We start from the raw sequence: 25,630 nt of genomic DNA, 5'->3' as shown, positions 1-25,630 counted from the left end.
CCAGAATAAGTTTTCAGATTTGTATCTCACTACCCTCTTTATTTATTTTAGCTGTGAGTTAAGGAGATTAATTTTATTTTTTAATGGAAAGTTAAACTGTAGTAAGAGTATTTCTAGCATGCCTTCTCATGAAAATGCTGGTATGTTCTCTGTAAACATAAAAATAGCCGGGAACTATGCAGCAGCCTCTGAACACCCTTTAGTAAAGGGAACAGAATTGCATCTAGTCAGTGGCTAGTGAAAGCCTGCTGCATCGTGTAGTAATTATGGTACAGACTTTGGCAACTTCAAGAAGTATTATTCAGTATGGAGCATTCCTACCTCAGAGGCAGTGATACGAATCCAGTCTGGGTAGTGTAAATTCTCTCAGCCCTGTGGATTTTTCCAGTGATCTGAGTAAAAAGAGTCATTGCTCTCAGTCACCTTCATGGGCATGTGCTTGAAACAGTCACTTTGTGGGCAGTCTCAGCTGAGAAGCCAAATGATATTAAGAGAACATCAGAGTTTAGGACTCAGACACAAAACATTAGGTCCCAATGGGAATCATATGTATCCAACTAAGCTGGAGCATATAATAGGGAGGTGATCTCTTCTTTCTGGCATCACTACCTATCGCTCTCCTTTGGCTAACAATCTGCTTTAAGAAACTCCTGCCCTTGTAGGGCATTTAGAGGCAGAAATTTTGGTCCTTCTCCTTCCTGTCGGTTTGATTCTTTGCCATATCTTGCTTGCTTCTCGCTCATTCTTTCTTTTCTTGCTCATACTTTTTTCTGCCTCAGAGGCAGCTTAGGGATCTTCCAGTTCCTGAAGATCTTTCCTCTTTGTGTAAGCTGAATGATTGCTCGCAAATTAAAATTCCCTTCGTATTCTCTCTGTCTGTGCCTGTATCTATGCCTGGCTGAAACTGCTCTTCTGTACACAAAGGGATAGAGACAGAAAAGCCACTGGACCAAATGCAGCAACTACATTTAAACATTATTGGGCCAAGAAGCCTCTTAGAGATGGGGCTGGGTGCCAGACCCCAGGAGCCATCCACTGAGGTACCCACATCAGAATCTTACATACAGCCTCCTGTGGGCACCCCACTCAAACCCAGTGTCTGATGGGCACAGTATAGGTGTCGGAACAAGAACAAACTACTGTTCTGGAGATTTAGGATGCTGAAAGATGAGGTGTATATTGGTCTGCATAAGAACTTGGGTAATGAGCACTTGATGCCCTGTGTGTCTCTAAGAAGTCTACTGAGGAGCCTGAGGAAGGTATTGTTTAGTCTTAGTTGTGCAAGCCTTCTCTTTCTGTCCCAGTAAGTGCACAGTCAGATGTTGGCTTGAGAACTATACTTACTCCAAGGAGTTGGGCTCTGAGATGAAGGATGTGAACCACTTTGATGTTACCTATGCTGTGCCTGCTTATGGTTAGGAAGGACTCCATTTAGCATCTGTCACGAGCCCTAAAAGCTGTTTTGGTGAAAAAAGCAAAGTGTTAGGGAAAATGGGATCGTGGAATAAAGGACATTGGTGCTGGTGGGGAATGAATCAGCCCTCCTGCACAGGATGAGGAAGGTAAAGATTGTACTGCTGGGACAGTTTAAGGCAGACTCTCTCTGGGAGTCACTCTGGCAGAGCAGACTAGACTGAAAAAGCAGCTTACAGGGGATGCTCACAGCCGATGGGGTTTGTTCCCCCCCGTGAGAACATCCACATGCCACAGGAGATGGAGCAGTGGCTCTCAGTTGGGAGCACAGCTCAGCAGACTGCTCTCCCCGCACAGGCACACCTGAGCTGTCTGCTGGCTCCCTTCCCTTCACTGTCCCTCGGAGGGAAGCACCAGGGAGTGAAACACAGCTCATCCGCCACTGCTGTTGCAAGGGGGTTTGTGTCACTAGCCGAGACCCCTCTGCTACGCTTCTCATCTCTCTCAAACGCCCCGTGTGCTCTGTGGCTCTCTGCTTTCCTGAGCTGCATGGGTAAAACCTTTTCTCTGTTGCGCACTTTGTGCTCATCTTGGACGTCGTTGCTGTCTGAAACGTTTCCTCTGTGGGCGTCAGTGTGTGTCGGTCGCCGTGTTTGCGAGCGTCTGGTGGGGGGCAGGAGGCCCGCGGCTAACGGCACCTACTGTTGTATTGCAGGCGCCAGGTTGAGTGGGAGCCTGCCAGCAATTTGATTGAAGGGGTTTGTTTGACACTTCAGAGGCAGCCAATCATATCCTTCCTGCCTCACCTTAGGTCTCTGATCAATGTGTGTGTCAATCTGGTGAGTAGCTGAGCGGCAACCCCGTGAACCTCTGCTAAACCTCCCCCTGCTGTTGACTTCTCTGGAATCAAGATGATGACAGTTCAGCCCCATTCCTGTCATTTTACTTGTCCCCTTTACACCTCACAAGGGGACTTCACAAGTGACACTAGAGATAGCAAGGTTCATTTTTGAAGTGGTGCATGGGGAGATACAGTGACCGGTAGCGGTGGTCGAGCCTTTTATTTCCGTTGCTTCCCACGCACCACTTTGAAGATCCACCTTTTCCAGACTGAGCTGAGAGTTGAGGGCTGCAAGTTGGAGAGTGGGGTGGTGGAGACTGCACACACCTGGTAGAGATGGGGAGAGGGTGGCACTGGGGATACCTACCGTCTCCAGTGGGGAAGGACCCTGATGGCTCTGTCAGAGGCCATCAGGTGTTGGCTAGTTAGAAGGGTTTACATGGGTGGATTCACTCCACTGTTTGCAATGTCCCTGGCTTGATCTAGTACAGGTTTGCACTGTACAATGTTCAAATCCCACTCTTAATAGAATTTATGCTCCTAAGTGCGTTACAACAGAGAGGTCATGCAGACAGAGCCTGTCTGGTCATTCAGTGATAGATTGTAGTGTTTCTGCAGCCGTTACACTGAGGGCAAACCCTCCATTTGAGATCAGTGTAACTCCAGCCATTTGGATAAACACGCACGCTTACATTCCATGTGGAAAAACTACAAATACAGGGGGAAAGGCTGCACTAGCATTTTCGTTGTTATTGGGTTTTATAACATTTTCTTCTTAGAACATAAATGTTGTAACTTTTTCTAGTAGTAACAGAAAACCTCTCAGGTTTCACCAGTGCTCTGAGGAGCTTTAAAAACAATGATCAACAGTTAAAATGCAATATCAGTTTTTGCCAGGCTCCTGTCCTTCAAGTCCCTACAGCACTCATCGCTGCAAGGGCAAAGAACCTCCAACCTGTCAGAGTCAGTCAGATTTCTCTCTTGTTCAAGCAGAGGTAGCTACTCTGTGCTGCAAATCTGAGCCCTCAGACTACTTAGGGTTGCTACACGGGGAGGTTGCTACAGAGTTAGCTCAAACACAAGTTTAGAATGGACTTGCAGTTTGGCAAACAGGCATGGCAGAGTGAATCACACCAGCAAGCTCTCCAAAGTGCCTGCAATAAAAATTAGCCACTGCTCTAACAAATAGAGGAAAGTTCTGCAGTGCTGAAGTGCAGTCATCGCGCTTGCATTCAACTGGCTGGGAACATCAGAGAGAGCTACCAGGAAAAGATGTACTCTTACCATTAAGAGTATTTTACCTTTAGCTGTCAGAACTATGGCCACTTTTTGCCAGAAAGCCAAAGGACAATTTAGAAAGGGAAGAGGCAGAGCCCTTTGGCTTTCTGGCAGAAAACTGGCTACTGCCTTTCTCTCCAGGCTGAATTTGGAAAAATAGAGTGCATTCATCTCCCCTAAGCTTAGGCATCTGCCAGGTAGCTTCTCCCTGTTCCTGTCATCTAGATGTGTCTAGTCATGAAGAGAAACAGGTATATGCAGGACTGTGATTTATTTCCTCCTGAGGGACACATCCAAAACAGTCCCAATAACTCTCCCCTAGAAGTGCTATTTTCTTATGCTGATATTTCAAGGAGTTCCAGACAACCAGGTCACATGCAGGTGACTCTGTTTCAGACATCTGAGGTCAGGTGAGATGAATCATACTTAAGAGTTCCTAAGAACAGACTGTGTTTGAGAGGAATCTGAACATTGTACAAAACCCGGCTTGGGTCAGACTTAGGACATTATTTTTCAAGTAGATCAGCAAGAGAAGGGAAAAGATGTCTAGTTTCAATGCAGACTTTTTGCTTTGATGACATATTTTTATTTGTTACAGTCGTTACATGACATATCCTCCAACTCTAACCGTTCCACCAGTCCAGTGCTGGTCATTCAGGGCTGGTACTGGGTACATTTTCAAATGTACCAGGTTACCTATACACTCCTCCCATCCTTGCTGGTTCCCTCTTCTCCCCTCCCTTTCCCTGCTAGAACTCCTTCTCCTCACTGGCCCCAGCTCCCACGAGGACCACTGGCGGGGCTGGTTCTCCTAGAGCCACCCCAACTCAGTGTTCAATGGAAGGCCCCTCCATTTCACTGATGTTGGAGGATATGGCATGGATGAAACTGTAAGTAGTCAGTCGTGGTGATGTGCTTTGTTTGTGTTGCAGGTGATGGGAGTGGTAGGACCCTCCAGTGTGGCTGACGGATTACCCCTTCTTCATCTCAGCCCTTATCTCTCGCCACCTCTGCCCTTCAGCACAGCTGTTGTCCGGCTTGTAGCATTGCAGATACAGGTGTGTCTGCCCTGGCCTGTGGCCAGGACTGTTATAGCTTCTGGTTGAGACACCAACTCATCGGTGCTCTGTTTTCTTTCTGCAAAAGCTGGGCAAAAACTGTGGAACACACACCAAAAATGAAAGAGAAGCAACATGTAAATTCTCCCTTCATTTTAAAGGCTTGAACTGAACTCAGAATTCACCTGTTGGGGCCAAGTCCACAGCAAGCATCCATCAGCTTAACACTGCCATTGAAGTCCGGGGGGTTCAGCTGATTGATGCTGTTTAAGGCTCTGACAAGCATGTTAGGATTCTCTGCAGGATCTAAGGAGTTAGCCTAAGTCTCCTGCCACGAGGAGATGGGCCCTAGCCTGGGTTGCACCCTTGCAACACTACTTCTTTTCCTGTGGGACCATGTGTGTAACTGAGAGTGGAGTTTGTGCTCTTCTGCTCTTACCTGAGCTGGTCACACAGTGTGCCAGCCCAAAAAAAGCAGAGCAACCTGGCTTTTCAGCTGCTGACTCAGTAGCATCCTTGTTGTCCGGAATTTAAAAAAAAAAAGCATCCTGGACTTTTTGGAGAGTTCATCACTATTCCTTTCTCATAGCAGTGCCTTACCTATTACAGAGTCTTTCTGCCTCTGTATCCCTTTCCTTCCCTGTTGGCATGAAATCAGACAGAAGGGTGAACAATGAAGGGACAAATTTCCTAATCTAGCTCCAACTTGCATTTTTAAATAAGCATTGGCACATCCAGTTGAATACTTCAGCAGGTATTTCTGAGCAGTGGGGGGGCTTGGGAAGGAGGGCTTATAGGGACCAAAACAATGCTGTTCCTCAGAACTTCAGGCATAAAAGGACTTTTGGGTATCAACTGACACAGAAAGAGGACAGATTTCTTCCAGCTCTGACATAATGGTTCTTTAATCAAAAGCAAAAAAAAGGTCACCTTCACCTTCTCTGAAATCTTTTCACTTTTTTAAAACCAGATACCAAATTAATCACTTTTTTAATAACACCGGGAGTTTTTACTTCTATTATCCTCTGCTCCCTGTTCATGGGCTTTAAATGCAATGAAAACCAAACATGTCAGAAAAACACATGAGTAGTCATAATTCCCGATACTTCCAGCGGGATATGAAACAGAAGTACTTCACACCCCATCAGAAAACTTCTCCTGGAATGTCTCAGCTCAGGTCTGCAAGCTTGAGGGGTTGCAAGGTTCAGTTGCTTTTCACAGCTAAGTCTGTAGCAACTGGGAAGCTTCAAATGAGCAGAGTTCTACTGACAGTCATTTGTATTGCCTCCTTGAAAGATGAACGACCTTTCAATTTAGGCTTGACTATGCTTCAAGAAGTAGATGTGCATTTCATTTATTTTTCAGGAGTTCATTCTTTGCATTAGGGAGGATGACAGGGCAGCACAAAGTGAGGCAGAAAAAAAAAATGTGTTTGGGAATGGCCTCCATGTTCAGACAACAGAATATTTAGATCATGTCATTTGTGCAGTTTCCTCTGTTCAGTTTTTTATTCCCTGTAGTCCAGGTCAGATCCTGATGCCATTCACAGCAGTGCAGAGTTTAGGACTAACACTCAGCCGACTCCTGTGGGACACATCTGATTTTGTTAATGATATCTGTGAGTTAGGAGTCTGGGCTTCTTACCTCTTGACTATGACAAGAGCAGGTGACACCTATGTTACTCTGTGAATTCCATTTACTGCTGACGAAGTGGTCTCAGGGCTTCTAATTCAAAGAGGACACCAATGCCAGTGTTGTACTGTGTAAACAGGGTGCCCGTGGGATCGTCATTCCCTGCAGTAACTTGTGTGCGTGATCTGCTGATGAAATCGTTTAATCCTTTCTTATTATTACTGCACAGGCTTTGAAAGAAGATTTCCCCCTAAGCCATGTCGTCTCCCCATTCACCAATCAGGAAAGAAGGGAAGGAATGCTTTTAAACCTACTGATTCCATTTGTGCTCACAGTAGGATCTGGAAGCAAAGGTCTGACTAATTTAACAGAAAGAATTTTTCTCCCCTTTTCTGCCAACCGATGTTTGCACTTTCCCTGCTCTCTGTTGATTTTTTAATTTTTATTTTTTAATTTGTATTTCTGTCACTGGCAGTGTGTCAGCTAAGTGCCCTTTGGGTCCAAGACTGAAAAGAGGCCCACTGGGAGAAGTTGTTGTTGTTTCTTCTCTTTGTTTCAGCTGTGCCATGGTTCTTGAGTCAGGTCTTACACAGATGTGCTCCTTCTTTTGAAACGGGAGTGCAGGGCAAGACAAATCTGTTGTAGCAGAAGCCACAGAGGGGAGCAGAGGTCACAGAAATTGTGTGCTCCCGTGGATGACAGTCTGCCCAACCCATGCCACTTGTCTGGCACAAGTCCTGCTCCTTGCTTTCTATAGAGGGTGATCACTGGTAAATCCCTAAATGAAAGCAAAGAGTAAAGGGCGAGGGGAACATCAAAAGGAAGTGAGATTATGAGACCACTGAACGGGATGTGTCTTTGTGCTGTGTAGCTCTGTGTTTGTGTGTGTTTGTGTTGGTGCTAAAATAAACTTTGCCTTTGCTTGCAGGAGGAGAAGCAGCAGGAGTAACAAGGTGTGGGGGACGGAGTTTTGGCTTAGGGGACATTGGAGATTGCACTCCATTTTGGAACTGAACAGGGTCTGGATCTTTTGGGTGTCTTTGATGGAATGTAGCCTGACCTTTCTCTCTCTCTCCCCTCCCAATGCATCTCAGACAGTCCGTGGCTGGAGCAGCCTGAAGTCATGCTGCTGCTCCAGACTGTTACCAATATCCTCCTGCCGCCTCGCATCATCAGCACTTCCCGCAGCAAGAATTTTATGCTGGAGAGCTCCCCTGCCCATTGCTCCACCCCAGGGGATGCAGGGAAGGACCTGCGGCGGGAAGGGCTTGCAGAGTCCACCAGCCAGGCTGCCTACCTGGGTGAGTGAGTGATGGTTTCTGCTCACCTCTTAGAAGAGTTAGAGATAAAATGGGGTGTTCAAGACTATAGATAGCACCAAAGAAAACCATCTCAGGCAGGTTTGAGCTCTTTAGAGCTACTTTAGGTCTTGTCCTGAACAAGGGGCCAGGCCAGAGTGTGAAGTATCTCTGGAATGTATTGCAACGTGAGCAGAGTCTGCACTGCAGCTGGAGGAGGTTGCAGCACAGCTAGAAGTCGCTCAGTTTTCATACTGCCTGAATATAGCCATGAAGCCACAAAAGGCAAGTCAGACTGCCTGGCAGCCCCTAATATCACAGCTGCACTGGCCCTTGGCTGACTAGAGTGAAATGTGATGCAATCTGTCTGCCTGCTGGCCCTGTGCTCACATGGCCCTTACTGACTGATATTCCCTCTGCTCACTGTATACTGCTGCAAGGTAGTACTCTATTTTCTCATGTATGACCCACAGGTGAAAGGAAAGAAAAAATAATCAAACTGGAGAGGCAGCAGCAGTGCAGATTATCAGGGCTACATGAGGAGAGTTTTGTCTCAAAGCTCTCAGTCCTTCACACAGCTTCTCTGTTTCTGACTTTGTGAGGACATTTACCCAAAGACTTATATGCAGGTCTTTCTTAACCCATAGCTGAGAAGTGGGGTAGAACTGATGAAACATTCACCACTCATTTAGTCCAGCACCCCAACAAACCTGGATACAGATGTGTAATAGCTGAGATGTCTTAACCATCCCTTCAAGAAAGAGAAATCAGCCTTCCCCCAACAATTCCTCCCTGTTTGTTCCAGAGCAGGGGAGCATGGAAAGGGCAAGTTTCCCTGTCTCTCCTGTGAGCTAACCGTTGGTCACTGCCCACTTTAATATAGAGCATTGTTTTGAACCTCATTGTTGTTCATCCCCCTTTGTAAAGCAGTGCTCCTGTGAATTATGGCCCTTGGCTTACTGGACCATATTTTTGTTTAGATTACAGTTTGGCCATGACTCGTGCAGCTGCACTGCTAGAGAAGTTCTTTTCATTACCCCATAAATAACCTGGAGGTTATTGTGCTCACAGGGTGACTCTTTGTGTGGATATGCTTGATCAAGATATTTGAGGTTGTCTGATCAGCTAGGGCTGCATTCAACCCCTGAGCTGCTTTGGAGGCAAAAGAGCTCTGCAGGGAGGGAAAGGGGAAGCTAGCGCAAGAAAATACAGAGGAATTTAGGTGTGAAGTAGGAAAATTTCTCTGGAAAAGGGACTCTCAGCCCTGGCCCTGAGGCCTTTATTATGAGAAGGTTGCTGCCCTTCCCTGCAGCATTTGGAGGCTATTAGAGAAGACAGTTGTGACTCTGAGGTGTGTGGGTGTGCATGTGCACGTGCATGCATGCATGCCTGCGTAGGTATGCCCCCCCCATGCCCCCCTCAATGCTTGCAAGGGACACTGATAACATCTCTGACTGCTGTTTGCTGGTGTGTGTTCCCCTGTAGCCCTGAAGGTGATCCTTGTTTGCTTTGAACGCCAACTGGACAGCCAGTGGTACTGGCTGAGCCTGCAAGTCAAAGAGATGGCACTGCGGAAGGTGGGAGGGCTGGCCCTGTGGGATTTCCTCGACTTCATCGTACGAACACGGATCCCTATCTTTGTGCTCCTTCGGCCCTTCATCCAGTGCAAGGTAACAGTTGCTTTGGCTCCTGCTAGATCACTGGCTGAGGGCAAGATATCCTTTATTCACCTGCTGAGAACAGAGAAACGGAATTCCTGGAAGAACTGGGTGTTCACATAGAGAGTGACTTCTCAGAAGTTAGTAGGCCTGTGAACCCTTTGATACTAAATCACAAGGCTTTTTCCTAGATGGCACTAAAGTGTGTCCAATCATACAGGAGCTGTCATCCACGAAGCCTCAGAGTATAGCTAGTCTTAGTTCCCCTAGATGGGAGAGTACTATCAGGCTGGACCAAGAGGGTTTGCACATGGGCTTAGTTTTGCAACAAAAACACTCAAAGCACTTGGAAGTAGTGTGGATGCTCTGAACCTAGGAGGGGGTTGGCATGTGTCCTGGACAGCATGATTGGCAGAAATCTTCCAGAAGTCTCTCTTCTGTACAGAGCCGGGCAATACAGCTAACAGTGGTCAGGTGGTCAGGAAGGACCACTCCACTTTACATTTTTTCAGTGAAGATTCTGACAAGGCTCCTGCGGATGGACAGACAGCTGCTAGGCTGAGGTGGCCAGGGCTTAAGCTAATCAGGGCTCTTCCCTGCTGACCAGGTAGGCTAGCACATGGTACTCCACCTTATTTAGCCTACTGTGTCTTGCCACTAAGACAGACTAAATCATCTCGGAGGAAGGAGCTGTCTCATGTCTAAGGGGTAGAGCTTAGCATAAGGAAGCCCTCATCCCCATGTACCAGTGTCAGTGAGGTTTTGATACCTGTTCAGTCACATATAAGGTTGTCCCTGCAAGATAGGTGGAAACGTCATAGCTGGAGTCAAAACTTCATGCCTACAAGGAGGGCAGTCTGCTGGCTGCAGGCTCAGGCTGGTCTGGAGACCAGTCTCAGTTCCCTGGCCATCACTTCCCTGCAATGCTAACGTTTCCCTGTTTTTCAGCTGCTGGCCCAGCCGGCTGAGAACCACGAGGAGCTGACTGCCCGACAGCACATTGCCGACCAGCTGGAGAGACGGTTCATACCGCGCCCGCTCTGCAAGAGCTCCCTCATTGCCGAATTCAATAACGAGCTGAAGATCCTGAAGGAGGCAGTGCACAGCGGATCTGGTAAGGAGGAGAGGGGACAGCCCAATCTGGCCAGCTGGCTCACCTGTAAATTAACTTGCGAGGCAGACCTGCCTGCTGCCTAGGAAAGGGATGGGGTAATCCACCCACACCCCGACAGCCTGTCCCTGGATCAGGCCCTATGCCCAGCCCACCACTGGACAGCCAACAGAAGTCCAGGTTAGTTGTGAAATGCACCTTGTTTTGCCCATTTTTTCCCACTAAGTCTGTGTCCCATTTCCCAGCAGCTGCCTCTCTCTGTCACAGCTGGTTTGTGCAGCCCCAGCCCACAGCCCAGCAAGCCGCTGCCTACGTCTCTGTAAATCTGAAGCTACTCATGTAGAAATGGATGTCTGTTTGTCAGCAGCAGATGTCTCCTCCCTTCTCCCCTTGGTCTCTTTTTTATTTTCTCTACTGTTACCAGCAAGGTCTGGATCAGGTCCCCAAGCTTGCGGTGCACTGAGCTCTCTTGCATGAGGGGACACTTTTCTCATGGAACAGTCACCCTTGTTGCCACGAGATGGCAGCCACTGCTTACACATGGCAAGAGATTTTATGGGCTTTGTTCTTAAGAAAGGAAAACAAATTCAAAAGAAAATAACTCAGCCTTTTTTTCCTTGGTAATAATTTGCCTTGTTCCTAAGTGTTGAAGCTGATCTGGAAAATATGTCTCTAAGGTTGAGAGAGAAAATCAGATTGCCCGAGGAAAATGGAGATTTGGGAGAGGTAGGGTGAGCCAGGGCAGATGTGTCTGTTTTATCATCTCTGCCAACCCCTGCCCCACTACTCCGGGCAGAATCAGGTGCCCGACATGACAGGAATGCTTGGCTGGTTACTGCTTTCCAGTGCCATCACTGACTTGGGTTTGGTTTTCCCACTCTTGCACAGCTTACCAAGGGAAGACATCTGTCAGCACCGTGGGCACCTCCACCTCTGCTTACCGCCTGAGCTTGGCCACCATGTCCCGCTCCAACACTGGCACTGGGACAGTCTGGGAGCAGGACAGCGAGCCTTCCCAACAGGCCTCACAGGATACGCTGAGCCGCACAGATGAGGAGGATGAAGAAAGTACGTGGCAACCAATTTGAGCTAAGCCCCAACACTGAAGATGGGTTTTTTTTATGTCCCAGAGGATGACTGAGTGGGGAAGACAGTTGTCCCTGTCCTCATGTGAACAAAAGGCCCACAGGCACACGAGGCTGAGAAACTGGTGTGGTTTCTGCCCAGTTCATGGTGTTAGCACTTGGGTCATTACATACCTCCTCATTCCCTCCTTAGCTCTGGGTAGGGAAAAGGGAAGGGCACAGGCAGATTTTTAGTGTGTGAGACCAGGGCTGACCTGCAATCCTCACAGTGCTGACAAGGCATTTGGCAATCAGTCCTCTCTTTGACCTTCCTTATGACAGTAGGCACAGACTGTGGCTGGCTCTGTAGTTAGGATCCTGCTCCTGCAGGAACTTTGTACTTCCTGCTCATCGCTTCTGTCCAGATGCTCCAACGTGAAATATGTTGTCCTTGTGCTGCATGGGATCCAGCTGTGGCTGTCTGCAGGGTGGAATGTCTGTGTGCTTGTGTCACTCGATTATCAAAGAGGAAATTAAGACTTAAACCTACTGACAACAAAAGCTTGATCTCCCTTTTGGGCAGCTGGCAGGTTCTGGGGATGCCAGGCTTTCTGGTGCCAGTTTGTAAGGAATGGGATGGTGAATCTTTTGGGAACTAATTTGCAATGACCTGAATGTTGCTTCATCATTTCAGCTGAGTTTCATGTTATTCTTGGAATTTTGCCTTCTCTCTGCTTCTGAGCTGTCCATCTGCTTCTGAGTTGTCCATCACTGAAAGCCAGGGTAGAAAACTCTGCTCATATGTCATCAGGCTTGGGCTTTCCCCTCCTTTAGCAGGGATATTGTCTTCTGGTGCCTCAATGCCTGAAACTCAGGTGCTTCACTTCTGTATTTGAAGACTGCTGACTGTTCCCCAAAGACATTAAACAAAAGGGGTGAAAAACAGGCTTAAAAGAACGGCCTGTGCAGTTATGGCAGAATTGCCTTTTGGGAAAGAACAGTTAGCCTGAAAATTTCCATGCTCATCCCAACTTTATTTTAGCTGGACTCATCACTAAACACTGTGCAATCCACCCAGTATTGTACTGCTGATACATTGCTCAGATACTCACTGTGTTTCAGCCTCAGATTAATTATGAGCCACTGTGTGGAACGATGAGTGCTATCTTCCTATTTGCTTGTGGCAGTATTACTTCAGCCCTGCCTTGGCTTAATGCTGCCATAAAATATTTCAGTGTATCAAAATTGGAAAGGCTCAAAAAGAAATGGGAAAATTACACAAAACTTCCCCTTTGTTTTATTTGTTTATTTGTAATTAGAAGTTGTTGGGGTAAAAACCACAACAGTCATTTTTTTCCAGGTGCTTTATATAATTTTAAACAGCACTGAAAATTTCAAGCAATCTTAATCACAATCCAACTGTCTGCATAATTTGGTTGCAGTATGATGTATTTGAGTAAATTCATCCAATTTTTTCAGTGACATTTTAAAATGCATGTCCCAAAGGGTGTTAAAGGGCATCAGTTCTGCATTTTGCTGTTATGTATTTTATCTTTTCTAACAGTGCTTTGCTGTATTGTAGCAGCAGTTTATTTCAACCAGCAAAATGTCCAGTTAGAACTTTAGTGCCAGAAAACACTGTATATTAACAAACAATTTATTAATCACAGGAATTAAGCCCTAGTGGAAGCTGAATTCCCCAAACAAGTTTTTCTGAGGGCCATATAAGCTGAAAGCATACATAAATCCCTGCCCCATGTCTGCTGGGGTTTATGCATATGTCTTTCTGAACTGTGACTGTAAAATCCAATGGAAGTGTTCAAATTTGCAGGCTTGGGGTCTTGGTAAGTAAATGCTGGGTACACCTTTGGGATCTTGTTATCTCTTGACAACTGTAAATATGTAGGTGGATTTGGGGTGGTTGTTTCCTCTCCTTTCCTGTTTTTTCTTTCTTTCTAGATGACTCCTTGAGCATGCCCAGTGTGGTAAGTGAACAAGAAGCATACCTTATGGGTGCCATTGGGAGGAGGCGGTTCTCCAGCCATCTCTCCAGCATGTCTGCACCTCAGGCCGAGGTGGGCATGTTACCCAGCCAAAGGTAACAACATGGGCTTTTCACCTTTCCCATTATATTCACCAGAGCAGAAATGGCACAGGTATACTATGTGTACATCAGAGATGTGAGATAGCAGGATCAGTGCCAGAATAGTGATGCTAAATTTACCCATCCTGAAATAGTATTGGACCAAGGGGGCAGGGTTGGAAATAAAGATTTTGCAGGATGTTCTGTGTTGTGTTAGGTCCATAAGAACAAACTGTGATCCATAGAAACCTTCCTCTTAAACAGTTTCAGAAACCCTCAGCACTGTTAATTGCCTCTGCTGCTATCATGGATAGCAAAAGGAAAACACATGATTTTGGGGTTATGCATTGAACCAGGGGATCATACACAATCTGTGTAGGGAGTGGGGAGGAATCCCGAGAAGCTGAGAGAGAGGCAGAGGCATCCTGTTTGATTTACTTTGTTTTCTTCCATGTAGTCTTTGTCCTTCCTAGAACAGTAACTAGCTCATCACAGAAACTGAATGTTAAGTTCAAAGATGGGGTTTGATACTGTTTAAAACCAGAAATATACTTGTAAATAGAAATAACTTTGAATGTCTTATTCCTGGTTAAAATGGAGTGGTGAGAAAGAGATTGAAATTTGGGAAATGTACATCTTCAGAAAATGGAGAGAGAAGTTTTGCATTTAAACGTTATTTTTTTTCTAAGTAAGCAATGTTAATTGTTTTATTTGTCTGCAACATAGTCATCCAAGGATATCTGACAATGGACAGATTAATTTATGTTATTTCCTTTGAACCTTTAAACAATAAATTCTACATTATCTCTTGACCAGCCTTGTAAAATCAAACAACATTGTTCCCTCCCCAATCTTGCTTGGAATTAAAGAAATAACCTTGATATATGAAGGAAAACTAACAGCTGTGGTACATACCAGTAGAGACAGGAGAGGTGATTTACAGGAGAGAAGTTACACAGATTTTTATCTGGGAGTTTTCACAAAAGGGCTTACAGGAACTCATTTGACTTTTGAACTCAATTGATTCAGACCCTTTGTTTCTTGAAAATTTAATATGCAAGACTACATTTTCCTCAGTCTTTCACTACCATCTTCAGTGCATAAACTTCATAAGAGTCACAGTTGACTGATAGCAATGTTTGCTTTGTGCAATCCCAAGTCATGGTGATGCTGAGAAAAAAAAAAAAGACTTTAATTACAACAGAGCTTTGCTCTCTGCTTTTTAAGTACATGGTACACCAGGAGAATCGCTTAGGGAAAGCACAAGCACAGCAAGCATAATCATAGTCCACAACAACATGCCCTTTTTAGTTATGGTTGGTCTCTGGGCTTTCAGACTGCCTCACTAATGTAAACTAATTAATGTTAAGTAATATTATTATTGCTTTCCTGCTGGTAGCCCAGCAGACTGCTTTCTTTCTTTCATGTTTTTCCTATGGGCTGAGAGGGCTGCTCCTGCCCGAATGGCTGAAATGTAGAAAAGCAATGTGATTGTGTACTTGTTTGCCAGGATCCACGCCAGCTGTTTACTTACAGTCTCAGTGCACTACAAGACCTTGTTTTCCAGATGTTTGTGTCCTTAGAGTCGTACCAGAAGGAGAGTGGTCTGTAGCTTGTGAGAGATAGATTAGCCCTCCCTCAGGAAGAAGTGGCTCATGGGGAAGGGGGAAGAAAAAAGCTTTCTATGAAGCTGGAAGTAAATAGAAACAAAATAAACGAAAAATGCTGCAGGAAAACGTCTTTGAAAACATTTTCCTGCCCTTATTTCTCATGGAAACACATCCTACCAAACTTCTCAGCTCCCCAGTTGTCAGCAGAGATGTAGAAGTCTCCATGTAGTGTAAACTCCCTCTGAAGACTGATGCTGTTATCAGATGTTCTTTCAGCGCCTCTGAGTCATATATGTGCTGTTGAGCGTGCGAGACCAGTTAATGTTACCGTCCTTTTTTTACTTTTTTTTATTCCGTTGATATTTTTTCCCTTGAAAATAGAGACAATCGCATGCTTTTTGCATTTTCTTTCCTTTTTTTTAAATTCTTAATCCCCCTGCCCCTCCTGCAGTGAACCTAATGTCCTCGATGACTCCCCGAGCCTGGCCACTGAGGGCAACCTCTCTAGGTACAGTGTTAACACTACCTGTCTGTCAGTGTGTGTGCTGGGAAACGAGCCGTTTCCAATCTCCTCTGTCTCTTCCCTTCACCTTTTGTCGCTCTTTCCATCTCTGTCTCTTGTGGCTCATTGATATTCAGGCCTGCAAGTCAAAGGTGTAGCAACCCACCTTCAGTTTTCAGCTTTGATTGCCAATAACTTTGAGGAGGCTAAGGGGAAGGGGAAAGAAAAAGATGTAGCAAGTGAGATAGTGGTCTGGCTGGCTAGCCTCAGGGTTTTCCCCTTGTTTAGCAATTTCTTGAAAGGCATGAGAAAGATTATCCACAAGGCATTAGCTGTAGCCTGTTATAAGCATTAGTCTGGAGGCTTATATAAAACAGAGACATCTGTTTTTCCATTCATCTCACAATGCTGTCCCCAGAAAAGACTTAATAACAATATCAAGCTGTGTTCTTTAACATTCACTAATAAAACTAATTATGATAACTCCCGTGGAACATAGTTCTCTGCGGATGCTTTACAGTAATTCTCGTTATTTTTACAAAGTGTTTCCAGTTCTCAAATGAGACCTTGGAAAGCTTGCAGGTGAACACCATTAATACATATTTAAAATTGCCCTGTCAGTGCAGGAGTTGAGGTCTAGCTGTTCCCCATTACCCGTGCACAGGGGAGTTTGTGTGCAAACACTGTTACGGTCCTGCCTGTCAGATGGGTCAGGAGTGAGCTTAGAAGGGAGGTCTGCACCTTTAACGGCCAGCTCAGTCCTGTCAATCATCCTTACTGTCCTGCCGCCGTGCTCGCCCCTCTCAACTCATCCTCGTGAGGTCAGAGAGCTGTCATTAGTCCCAAGAGCATTTCTGTTTCCTTCCAGAAGAATATGGCCCCTTACCTTGGCAACATGGAGGGTAACACACTATTTATTACTTTACCACACCGGCTGAAGATGTGGATATGTTGAGAGGCATTTGTGTGAATGGGTTTTATTTCGTGAGTTTGGTTTTAGATGTCAGGAGTGGCTTTTCGGGGTGGGGACAGGCTGCTTTGTTCATTTACTCATTCTTCTCAGCTGACAAATGGAGAGTTTATCATTGGTGGTGTCACTGAGATCAGCCCATGATTCACAGTGTCCTTCGTGTGCATGAATCCTGCTTTGGCAGATCGGTCTCTAATTGGTGCTACTGTAGGAGTGGCCTTAGGAAAAGACAGGGGCTTGTTGACAGAGACAGGAATATTGTTATCTGGTTTTGTGACAAAGCAAAATGGATTGCATGGTCACCTGAGTGTGTTTTGGAGCCTAAAGAGAACAGGAGTCATTCAACCAAAAAAGTTAAGTGCCATCCCTTAAGTAGAGCTAAAAACTCACTACAGTTGAGGAGGATGATGAAGGAGAAGGTCCGTATCTGAGTGGAAGCCACAATGACTTGATACCGGGTTACACCAGTGTTGAATTTGAAATGTTTTGATCTTGTAAAGTAGGGGGGAGTCACTCCTAATGACAGTGGTGAGGCTCAGGAATATGAGAGAGCTAAGTCAACAGATCAGTTCAAATGCAATAATTTATTTTGAACCCTGAAATGTAATCAGCTGTACAGTGGGTTCCTACTAATATCTGTCACACCAATTTTTGCTAGGGACCGGAACACTATCTTCCACCTTGCTCTATGGTACAGAGATTTCCTTAGGCAAAAAGGTCAACAGATGTACTTGGGAGTCAGTTCTGTTGAGGTTTATTATTCTTTTCAAGGAGCAGGCACTACATCTGAAGGAGGGACATCAGGGCTGCAAAGCCTTAGAAAGACAGGGAAATACTGCAAATTTTTATTAAAAGCCTAGGCTGGAGTTCTCTGAGGAAGATAAGATGTTTCAACTGCATTGTTAAATGTGCAAATTGGATTCCTCCTCTAAAGGACAGAAGTAATAAAGCAGACATTGTAGGAGCTTCTTGTGCTGTGGGGATCATAGGACAGAATTAATGTGTTTTTGTATTCAGGAACATTAGTTTTGAATAAAGCAGGCTTGAGTTTTTCTTACATAACCTTGATTTTGGCTGGAGCAGAATGATAACAACTGTTTAGGATTGCCTTCTGAATCTGATGTTTAGTCATAACTGACATAAAGAAATAAATCATACAGAGACTAGACCCTTATGGAAGGCAGGAGTTTAAAATAAATTAAACAGTGACAAACACAAAAGGGAATAAAGTCTGTTTCCCTTTGTTCAATAGCAATTGCAGCCAGCCATGTAGAAAAGCAGGGAGGACAGGAAGGGGATGGCATTTAAGTGCTCATAAGGAAACAGATAGCATGGGGTACAGGGCTGAGGAGCATATGTGTCCAGCATTGTGATTTGCTGTGGTTATAATCTGAGAGGAGAGGATATTTTCACGAATCAGAAAGGAAAAAGAATGAGAACTCACTGTAATGGAAATCTGTTCTACAAACACATTTCCCTTTAATGTTTGTCATTATGCCTGTCTTAGCTTAATGGTGCCTAATGGGGAAAATCTGAGTGAATTCACATTGCCAGGGCTAGGGTAGCAGATCTAACACTTAACTGGGCTAGGATGTGTCTGGGAATACAAGAGCTGGAGTTCATCTACATTTTAACCCATTCTCCACTGGCCTTTGTCCACTAACCCTCTCATTCAGATGTCTCAGGACGCAAAGTGTGTATGTTTACCACAATGGCGTGGCAAGCACATACATCTTTTTAATAGCTACTTAAACTCCTTGCTTCCTTTGTCTCTGCTTTTTCTTCTTTGTTCTTTCTTCTTTTCTTTTTTTTTGGCTGCATGGTTTCTTGTAATTCATGAGCATCGCTTATTATAATTGCCAACCTGACAAAGTTTCTTTTAGCCCCCACTGTGTGAGTGCACTGGCTGTCATTTCTTGTAGTGCTGGCAGCATGCTTTCACAAAGTTGGGTTGGTTTGATCTTTTGCTCACTTGTCTCTGCCCTTGACTATGTAATGGGAGTAACATTATTGTGCAGATAAAACCCCTGACAGAGATACTCAGAGAGTGACAGAGCATCTTTGTGTTGGGCAGGAAAAACTTCTAGTTTGTTATTCCCAAATAAATCTGGCTTATGCAGTGCAGAAAAACCCTTCTTATCGATCACATTGCCACAGGAGGGAAACGTACTGTCAGCTGAAATGGCATTTGATTCAGTGTTCCTTGATTGGGTCCCACGGGCTGCTGGAAAAACAGTATACTCCTGGTCAGGTCTGGTAAACAAGGAGAGACAGAAAAGGAGGGAGGGAGAGCGACACAGAGCCAACAGTCTGCCTGCCACACTAATTTTCACGGAAACAAGATCAGTAGTGCTGCTGTTTGATGTGAAAAGAAACCCTCACAAACCCTCGTGAAGTGAAAGGTTATATCTGAAAATTCAGTCACTCATACGAAATTTCTGGTCTTTATTATTGTCTCTGTCTTTTCTTCCCTTCTCCAAAATTTGGGGATAGAAGACCAAAAGACAAGCCACAGCAGGGCTGTGCTGTGTGCAGGCAACTCTGCAAAACTTGGCTGCTCTGGGATCCACCATTTGTCTGCAATAGCTATCTGCAATTTCAGCTCATAAGATCATCCCAAATTATACTAATTTGTCTAATGAATCAGTACTGGAAATAAACATCCACCAGCTCACTAAACTCATTTCACTTATAAGCCAGGCTGAAAATCCCAGACCCCAGCAGGAAGACACAAACTCCAGCCTTTCTTTTGCTCACCTATTGTTTGTCCTCAGCGCACAGATCACTCCACGGGAATCGTTTTTTAACTCATGTCTAGTCTCTGTGCCCTCATGTGGTCCATGAACTTCCTTTATCTAATGACTTTTTCAAAGTGCTTTCATGATGTATGTTAAATTAGTTTGTTTCACCACTATAAACAGTGTTTTGTACTGAATATAATTGTAGTCTTTCTGCTACAGACATTTATGTCTCCTCAGTCATATAACTAAGAGTTCCTGTTCCTTCATCAGAAATTTTAACACTATTCTCAAAAACTAGTCCAATAGAAAATTATTTTTTCAATACCTTCTCCAGCAAATTCCTAATTAATTCACATACTGGTAACTACATGAAAACCTTTTTAAAATACAGAGGAATAAGTTTTTATGTAATCCTAGAGACAGAAGATAAAGAAAATTCTACAAGCTATAATTTCAGGTAGACTGCACCACAAATCTAAAGACTAATTTCAGCACAGTCTCTTTGCTTTAACAAGGAGTGATGTGTTGCTTCTGGACCTACCAGTCATATGTGCTGCAGTCATTGTCTGGGTCAAGAACACAGTCCCACTAACAGGAAGTAACTTTGAGGACTCTGCTTATTCATAAGCGGGTGTTTGCATGCTGTTTAGGATGCTTTGTATGTAAATCATGTCGATATCCTACGTAAAAGATGGAAAATATGTTCCAGAGACTGGTGATCTCATTTGGAAAAGCTGTCTGAGGGAGAAAAGGACTATCTTGTTTGTTCTTGTTTTGAGCTTGCAGAAGCTTTTCCTTTTTTTCCAAACCACTGCAGCTGTGGTGAGATTGCTGAGGGCATGCCTAGGATTATTAGGCTGTGGTCAGACAATCAGAAGAGAAAGAGCTTCAGGGTCTTAAGATATCTCTCTCCTTGAAGCTGCCCATTGTCTCCCCAGTAGAGCTGGCAGAAACACACGCATATGGTTTAGTGAAAAGTCTGGCTTTAGTTTAAACTGATAAAGGAGGAAGGAATAGGACTTTCAGGTCAGGTAACCAGACTGTGACCTGAAGCAGACCAGGAAGCTCTCATGTTCTGTTCCACCAAACCTTCCAAGGGCAATAACTTCTGCCAAAGCAAAGAATGAGCTGTTCAGGAGACAGAACTTTTTAAGCCTCTCCACAGATACCCTCCATGTCTTGTCTGACCACGTCCTGAAGTTGGTCGTCTTCCTCCTCTCCTGTAAGGTCAGGCAATAAACCCTCACTCTGTTGGTGGTAGTAAGCTCCTCCAGGAAGATCCAAGGAAAACATCTAGAGAAAAGAATGTTTTCCTTTAGATTAATGCAGGGCAAAGGCAAAATGGATTGTAATACTGAATCTTCAACAGTGCACACCAGATATAGCTGGAAGTTGCTTAAATGGGACATGTGGCTCAGTGGATTCCAGTCTGTCCCAAATAAGCAGCTGCCTGATTTAAAAGAAGTCCATCTTAAATGTTAGTTGCTATTGTAACCATATGTCTCTCAGACACGGTTCATTCAGTTAAAATGTTCTGTGACCACTGTCTGCTAAATGACCAATTTTTAGCTGTTTGGGGGAATACAGTGCTTTGATAAAAATGAGGGGAGGGTGGTATTTTTATATTAAGTAGATTAATAGTAGAATGGTAGAATGAGATGGTATGTAGCTGAGTATGTTTTATTGCTAAAGATTCTTTTACTGCAGATTTTCAGATATTTTGTGCCAAGATATTACAAACTAAAAAGCTGTGTTTATATACACACACACACACATATATATATATATACAAAATTTACGTTTACTTGTCTTTTTTGTTTGTTAGCCACAAAAAGACTTAAGGCTGCAAGTGTTGAGTGTGGGGCCTTGTTCACATAACTCATGCATCCATTATGTGAATGGATCCTTTGTCACTTTGTGTTTGTTTTTTGTTTGTTGACTTAAATTGAAATTAAAACCAGATGACAAAATTGTGATGAGGCTGTGGAGTCTATTTGGGAGGAAAAAAAAAAATAGCTTTTACAACATTGTCCTTGAAAAAGGAAAAGCAAACAAGAAAGCTTTTGAGCTAGGAAGCTGATATTTGTGCCTTTATTGATGTGGCAAAGGATGCACAGAAGTGAGTGTTGCTCAGTGGGATGCATCAATCAATGACTGAAAACTGAAATCTGCAGTTATTTATCTTTGGATGCTACCTGTGCGTGGCCAAGCCCTGCCATGACTCCACCTCCCACCCTTTCCTAAGCCCCGGAAGCCACCACCCAACAAACACGTCCCCCCATCCTTCAAAGACAGTATTGCTCTTTGAAGTGTGCCATTAGTGGTTGGTTTATTTATTTATGTATTTATTTGAGTCACAATTGCCAGGACACCTACTAGTTATACAGTGTGCTTCTGTGCTTGGCCTAATGCTGTCAACATCTAACAGGGTGGCAAGCGTGCAGAGCGAGCCGGGACAGCAGAACCTTCTTCTGCAGCAGCCCCTGGGGCGGAAGAGAGGCCTGCGGCAGGTGAGAGCATGGGCAGGGAACAAACCTTCTCTCCTTCTGTTTGAGTTGGTTTGCTTTTTCTTGTCTGTGGCTCTTCTGAAATGATTTGTGGATGTGACATGTCGCTTTTACCTAATTTGTGATTTACTAGTGCAGCCCATTGAGTTAGCGGGGACCTTAGCACAAGTCATTGCTGTGAGGCCTGACAAACCCCTATGAGAGAGGTTGCATTTTATTTTGAATTCTCCAACCTTTTCCTCTGCAGGCTTTTTTTTTCTTAAAAAAAAAAAAAAAGCACACAAGAAACCTCACAAAAATAAACCAAAAAAACCTCTGGTCATACAGTCTGCATTGCAGAGTGAATGGACATCTAGCGGAATAGACAATGATGATCTGTTTTTCTTACAGGAGAGAAGTTGTGTAATATATGAACATACATCAGCCTAACTCTTTCTTCCAACATTTAGCTTCGACGGCCACTGCTGTCACGTCAGAAAACTCAAACTGAGCCTCGTAGCCGTCATGGAGCTCGACTTTCAACCACGCGGCGGAGCATCCAGCCAAAACCAAAACCTAGCGGTAAGGCACTGCTGCTTCTCCAGAACCAGCACTTCATCTTTGAGAGCAGAAAATACTATGTTGTTGTCTCAGCTTAAAGGAAAAGTTAGTATGTTGTTAGTAGTCTCTATTAAAGTGAAGTTCCAGCAGTTTTATCCTTTTTCCTAGTAAGTGGATAACCAATCAGAAAATCACCCCCTCAAAACACTTTGATAGTTTCTCCAAAGGCTTTCAGGGTGAAACTGGACATGGACAGTGGATTATCATGTCAGTGTGGAGAATCTAGGGGACAGGTGTCCTCTATTCAGGATGCCTTATCCAAAACCCCCAGATGTGCAAATTTTGAAGCTGCTATTGAAAGCAGCAGAAAGAAGGGAATTTCCCATCATTTGTAAGCTTAGCAGTGCAGAGCTGAAAGGGCAGTGAATGGAAATGAACACTGGACTGTTCTAGTCCATGCTGTATGTTTCCAGGAGTCAGCACTGCCCGGCAGAGCAGGGTGCTGCATTCGGCACCATCTGAAGCGAGCAGTTAACTTTGGAGGAAACACCTGGAAAAGCAGAGGTTGCTGGCAAGCTCTCTGGGTTTCTAACCGCTCAGCCAGGACTGTGCTGGGGCAACAGCACTACTGGAGATGTTTGAAACATTAAAGTTGATCTCAAATAATTAAGAGCAGGAGCAGGGATATCAGTTCCACTGCTAAGTTTTAGTCAAGCTGTCTTCACCCTGTGCTGTTCTGTTATTCGTGGGTAGTGGTCTCAGTCTGCAGGAATGGGGGGGCATTCAGTTGCCCTCTTTCTTTTCTCAGATTTCCTGCAAAACCTTGGGCAATCCCCTTATATATTTGCACCTCGGTTTTCCTTTTTTAGTTGAGGGCAGAAATGTCTAACTCACATGGGAATTCAATTCAGTATATTCTTCTGGGATAGAAAGATGTTATGGGTGGCATTTATTTCACCAAGACATAAAAAAGATAGGCAGGGTCTAGTCTTCAGGAGACCCCTGGCACTTGGTGTTGCTTTAGGGGAAGCCTAGGGTAAAAGGATTTGAGATTAGACTCCGATTAGACAGCTTATAAAGATGGAACCAATAATGAATCCTGTCTTAGTTGTGAAAACTCCAGGGATTCTCTCTCTTTCCTTGTTGTGTTTTCCTTCCCAAATGGTAGTATTTTAACACTCAGTTTTCTGGGCTTTGTACCCTTCAGCGGAGCAGAAGCAGTCAGTGACTTTCACTGAAGCCCAGCCTGAGACAACAGCAGCCTCCCCAGGGGACCCGTCGGCTCCAGCAGCCCAGCAGCAGGGCCCACCGCCCGCGCCGAGGTACGCCGGCCACGGCAGCCCCACGGTGACCAGCAGGCAGGAGCCGCTAGGTAAACCTGTGCTGACTTCCTCACCAGCCATCGTTGTAGCTGATCTCCACAGCCAGAGCAGCGGCCAGGTAACGTGACTGATGGTGTTATCATGTGTGTCTGTCTGCTGCTTCATCCAAGTTGCGGGTTTTTCCTGACACAATACAGCACTGTAACGAAAGCTGGCGAGGGAGTGAAGACAGCAAACTCCTCTGTGTGTCTGTTCTTCTGGCTGAGTTTGCTGTCCACCTTACCTCCCTGCTTTGTAAACCATTCACTTCTAGACCTATGCAATGATTCTTAATTTGCAAATGTATTCCCTGCATCTTCCCGTCACACATACTAGTCCTTCTGGACCTGCTCACCAGGGCGAGTTTTCATCAACAGGTTTTTACAGCTTGCTGTCTGAGAAGTGCATCTTTAAGGAAGGACTCCTTCAAACCCTCAGGACTGTTTTAGCAAAAGCATCACATTTCAAAAGAAATCACTTGTCCAACATTCTCCCGTGTCTGAGAACAGTGCAGAGACAATTACAGTCATCACTTCAACACAGCAGTGACACTGAGATCACTTTTATACACTCAAATATCTCATGTCTTTTGAGGGTTATCACAGAATGGTGGGGATTGGAGGGGACCTCAGGAGATCATCCAGTCCAACACCCCCTGACCGAGCATGTTTTTTTCCTACACCAGTTTGCACAGGAAAGCGTCCAGGGGGGTTTTGAACATCTCCAGAGATGCAGACTCCACAACCTCTCTGGGCAGCCTGTTCCAGTTCTCTGGCACCCTCACAGTAAAGAAGCTTTTCCTTAAGTTTGTCTGGAACATCTGGTGTTCCAGTTTGTGCCCATTGCCCCGTGTCCTGTCACTGGCCACCACTGAAAAGAGCCCGGCCCCATCCATTTGGCCCCCACATTTCAGATATTTATATATCTGTCCTTTGCCATGTCCTTTATATATGTCCTTTGCCACGAACAAATGTCTTGAGAATACACCAAAAAAAATGAAATGAGGAAGTGTTAACAACTGAAATCAGATAGCCGTTCTGATAATTGCTACCAACTTGATTCACCAGCAAAATATGTCATTATTAGGGAAAAATTTTAGGCATTTATAATCTGCAAGTGCCTGGCCCTTTATGGTAAAAAGTATTTCCGGATGAGAAAATATTTTATAGATGTTCCCTTGCTTTTCCCCCCCACTCTCCCTCTCACTTTCTCTGAGCCTGACCACTGGGTCTTCTCCACTGCAGAGCGAGGCCCTTTCTGCTGAGAAGGAGAAGGAGAAAGAGGAGGGCTTGGAGTCGCGGCCAACAGCAGCACAAAGCACCCCACCCACGCAGCTCTCTGACACCGAGGACTACGCTGGCCTCGAGACCACCAGCTTGCTGCACCATGGGGACACTGTCCTTCACATCAGTGAGGACAATGGGATGGAGAACCCCTTGCTGGCCACTCACTTCAGCTTCACGCACGTGGAGCTTGGGGAGACTGACGTTGATCTAGATGAATCTCATGTTTAACTCTTGGGGAAGTGCAGTAGTGGGAGGAGGAAGAGAAAGTGTACCTTATCCTTTGAGTTCCCTGGTAACTAGTAACTAATTAAAACAAGAGCACTTTATTATTCGAAAGCAGAAAATAGCTAACAGCCAGTTGCTGTAGACTGGCAAATTTCTGTTTGTGAAATCTGTTTCAGGTCAGGGCAAGACCGCAGGAGCAGAGAATTTTTAGGAAATTCTCAGGGTCGGGGTGCGTGGGCACATATGTGGTCCATAAAACCTTGATCTGGCAGCCATGTACTGTGATCAGCAGCCTCGCTGGGTGTGAGCGGGTTGTTGTACTGTGGGAGATAGGGAAGAGAAACCTCTTTTGAGATTGTGCCCAAGATTTATTTTTGTAGCTTTTTTGAGGAGGGTTATATAGCAGCTGAATCCAAGGCTCTTACACCTTGGTACTGACTGGTACTAACAAA

At 44.9% G+C, this 25,630-nt stretch overlaps 1 protein-coding gene across 1 annotated transcript in view; it reads left to right on the top strand.

The window, feature by feature from the left end:
* Positions 1 to 25,181, top strand: part of UNC80 (unc-80 subunit of NALCN channel complex) — a gene marked incomplete at its 5' end in the record, with an annotated part of 93,679 nt that extends 68,498 nt beyond the window's left edge. Inside the window, 13 exons of the mRNA XM_029084350.1 lie at positions 2,129 to 2,252; positions 4,465 to 4,590; positions 6,452 to 6,575; positions 7,317 to 7,523; positions 9,006 to 9,190; positions 10,127 to 10,292; positions 11,178 to 11,357; positions 13,313 to 13,451; positions 15,498 to 15,554; positions 21,688 to 21,769; positions 22,216 to 22,327; positions 23,514 to 23,746; positions 24,912 to 25,181. Coding sequence (XP_028940183.1) covers positions 2,129 to 2,252; positions 4,465 to 4,590; positions 6,452 to 6,575; positions 7,317 to 7,523; positions 9,006 to 9,190; positions 10,127 to 10,292; positions 11,178 to 11,357; positions 13,313 to 13,451; positions 15,498 to 15,554; positions 21,688 to 21,769; positions 22,216 to 22,327; positions 23,514 to 23,746; positions 24,912 to 25,181 — 2,005 coding nt within the window. The remainder of the gene's footprint in view (positions 1 to 2,128; positions 2,253 to 4,464; positions 4,591 to 6,451; positions 6,576 to 7,316; positions 7,524 to 9,005; positions 9,191 to 10,126; positions 10,293 to 11,177; positions 11,358 to 13,312; positions 13,452 to 15,497; positions 15,555 to 21,687; positions 21,770 to 22,215; positions 22,328 to 23,513; positions 23,747 to 24,911) is intronic.
* Between the last annotated feature and the right edge of the window lie 449 nt (positions 25,182 to 25,630).

Source organism: Antrostomus carolinensis, unplaced genomic scaffold (assembly GCF_000700745.2).
Source record: "Antrostomus carolinensis isolate BGI_N321 unplaced genomic scaffold, ASM70074v2 scaffold9893, whole genome shotgun sequence".
Classification (NCBI taxonomy): domain Eukaryota; kingdom Metazoa; phylum Chordata; class Aves; order Caprimulgiformes; family Caprimulgidae; genus Antrostomus; species Antrostomus carolinensis.
This window is presented reverse-complemented; position numbering and strand designations above follow the sequence as displayed.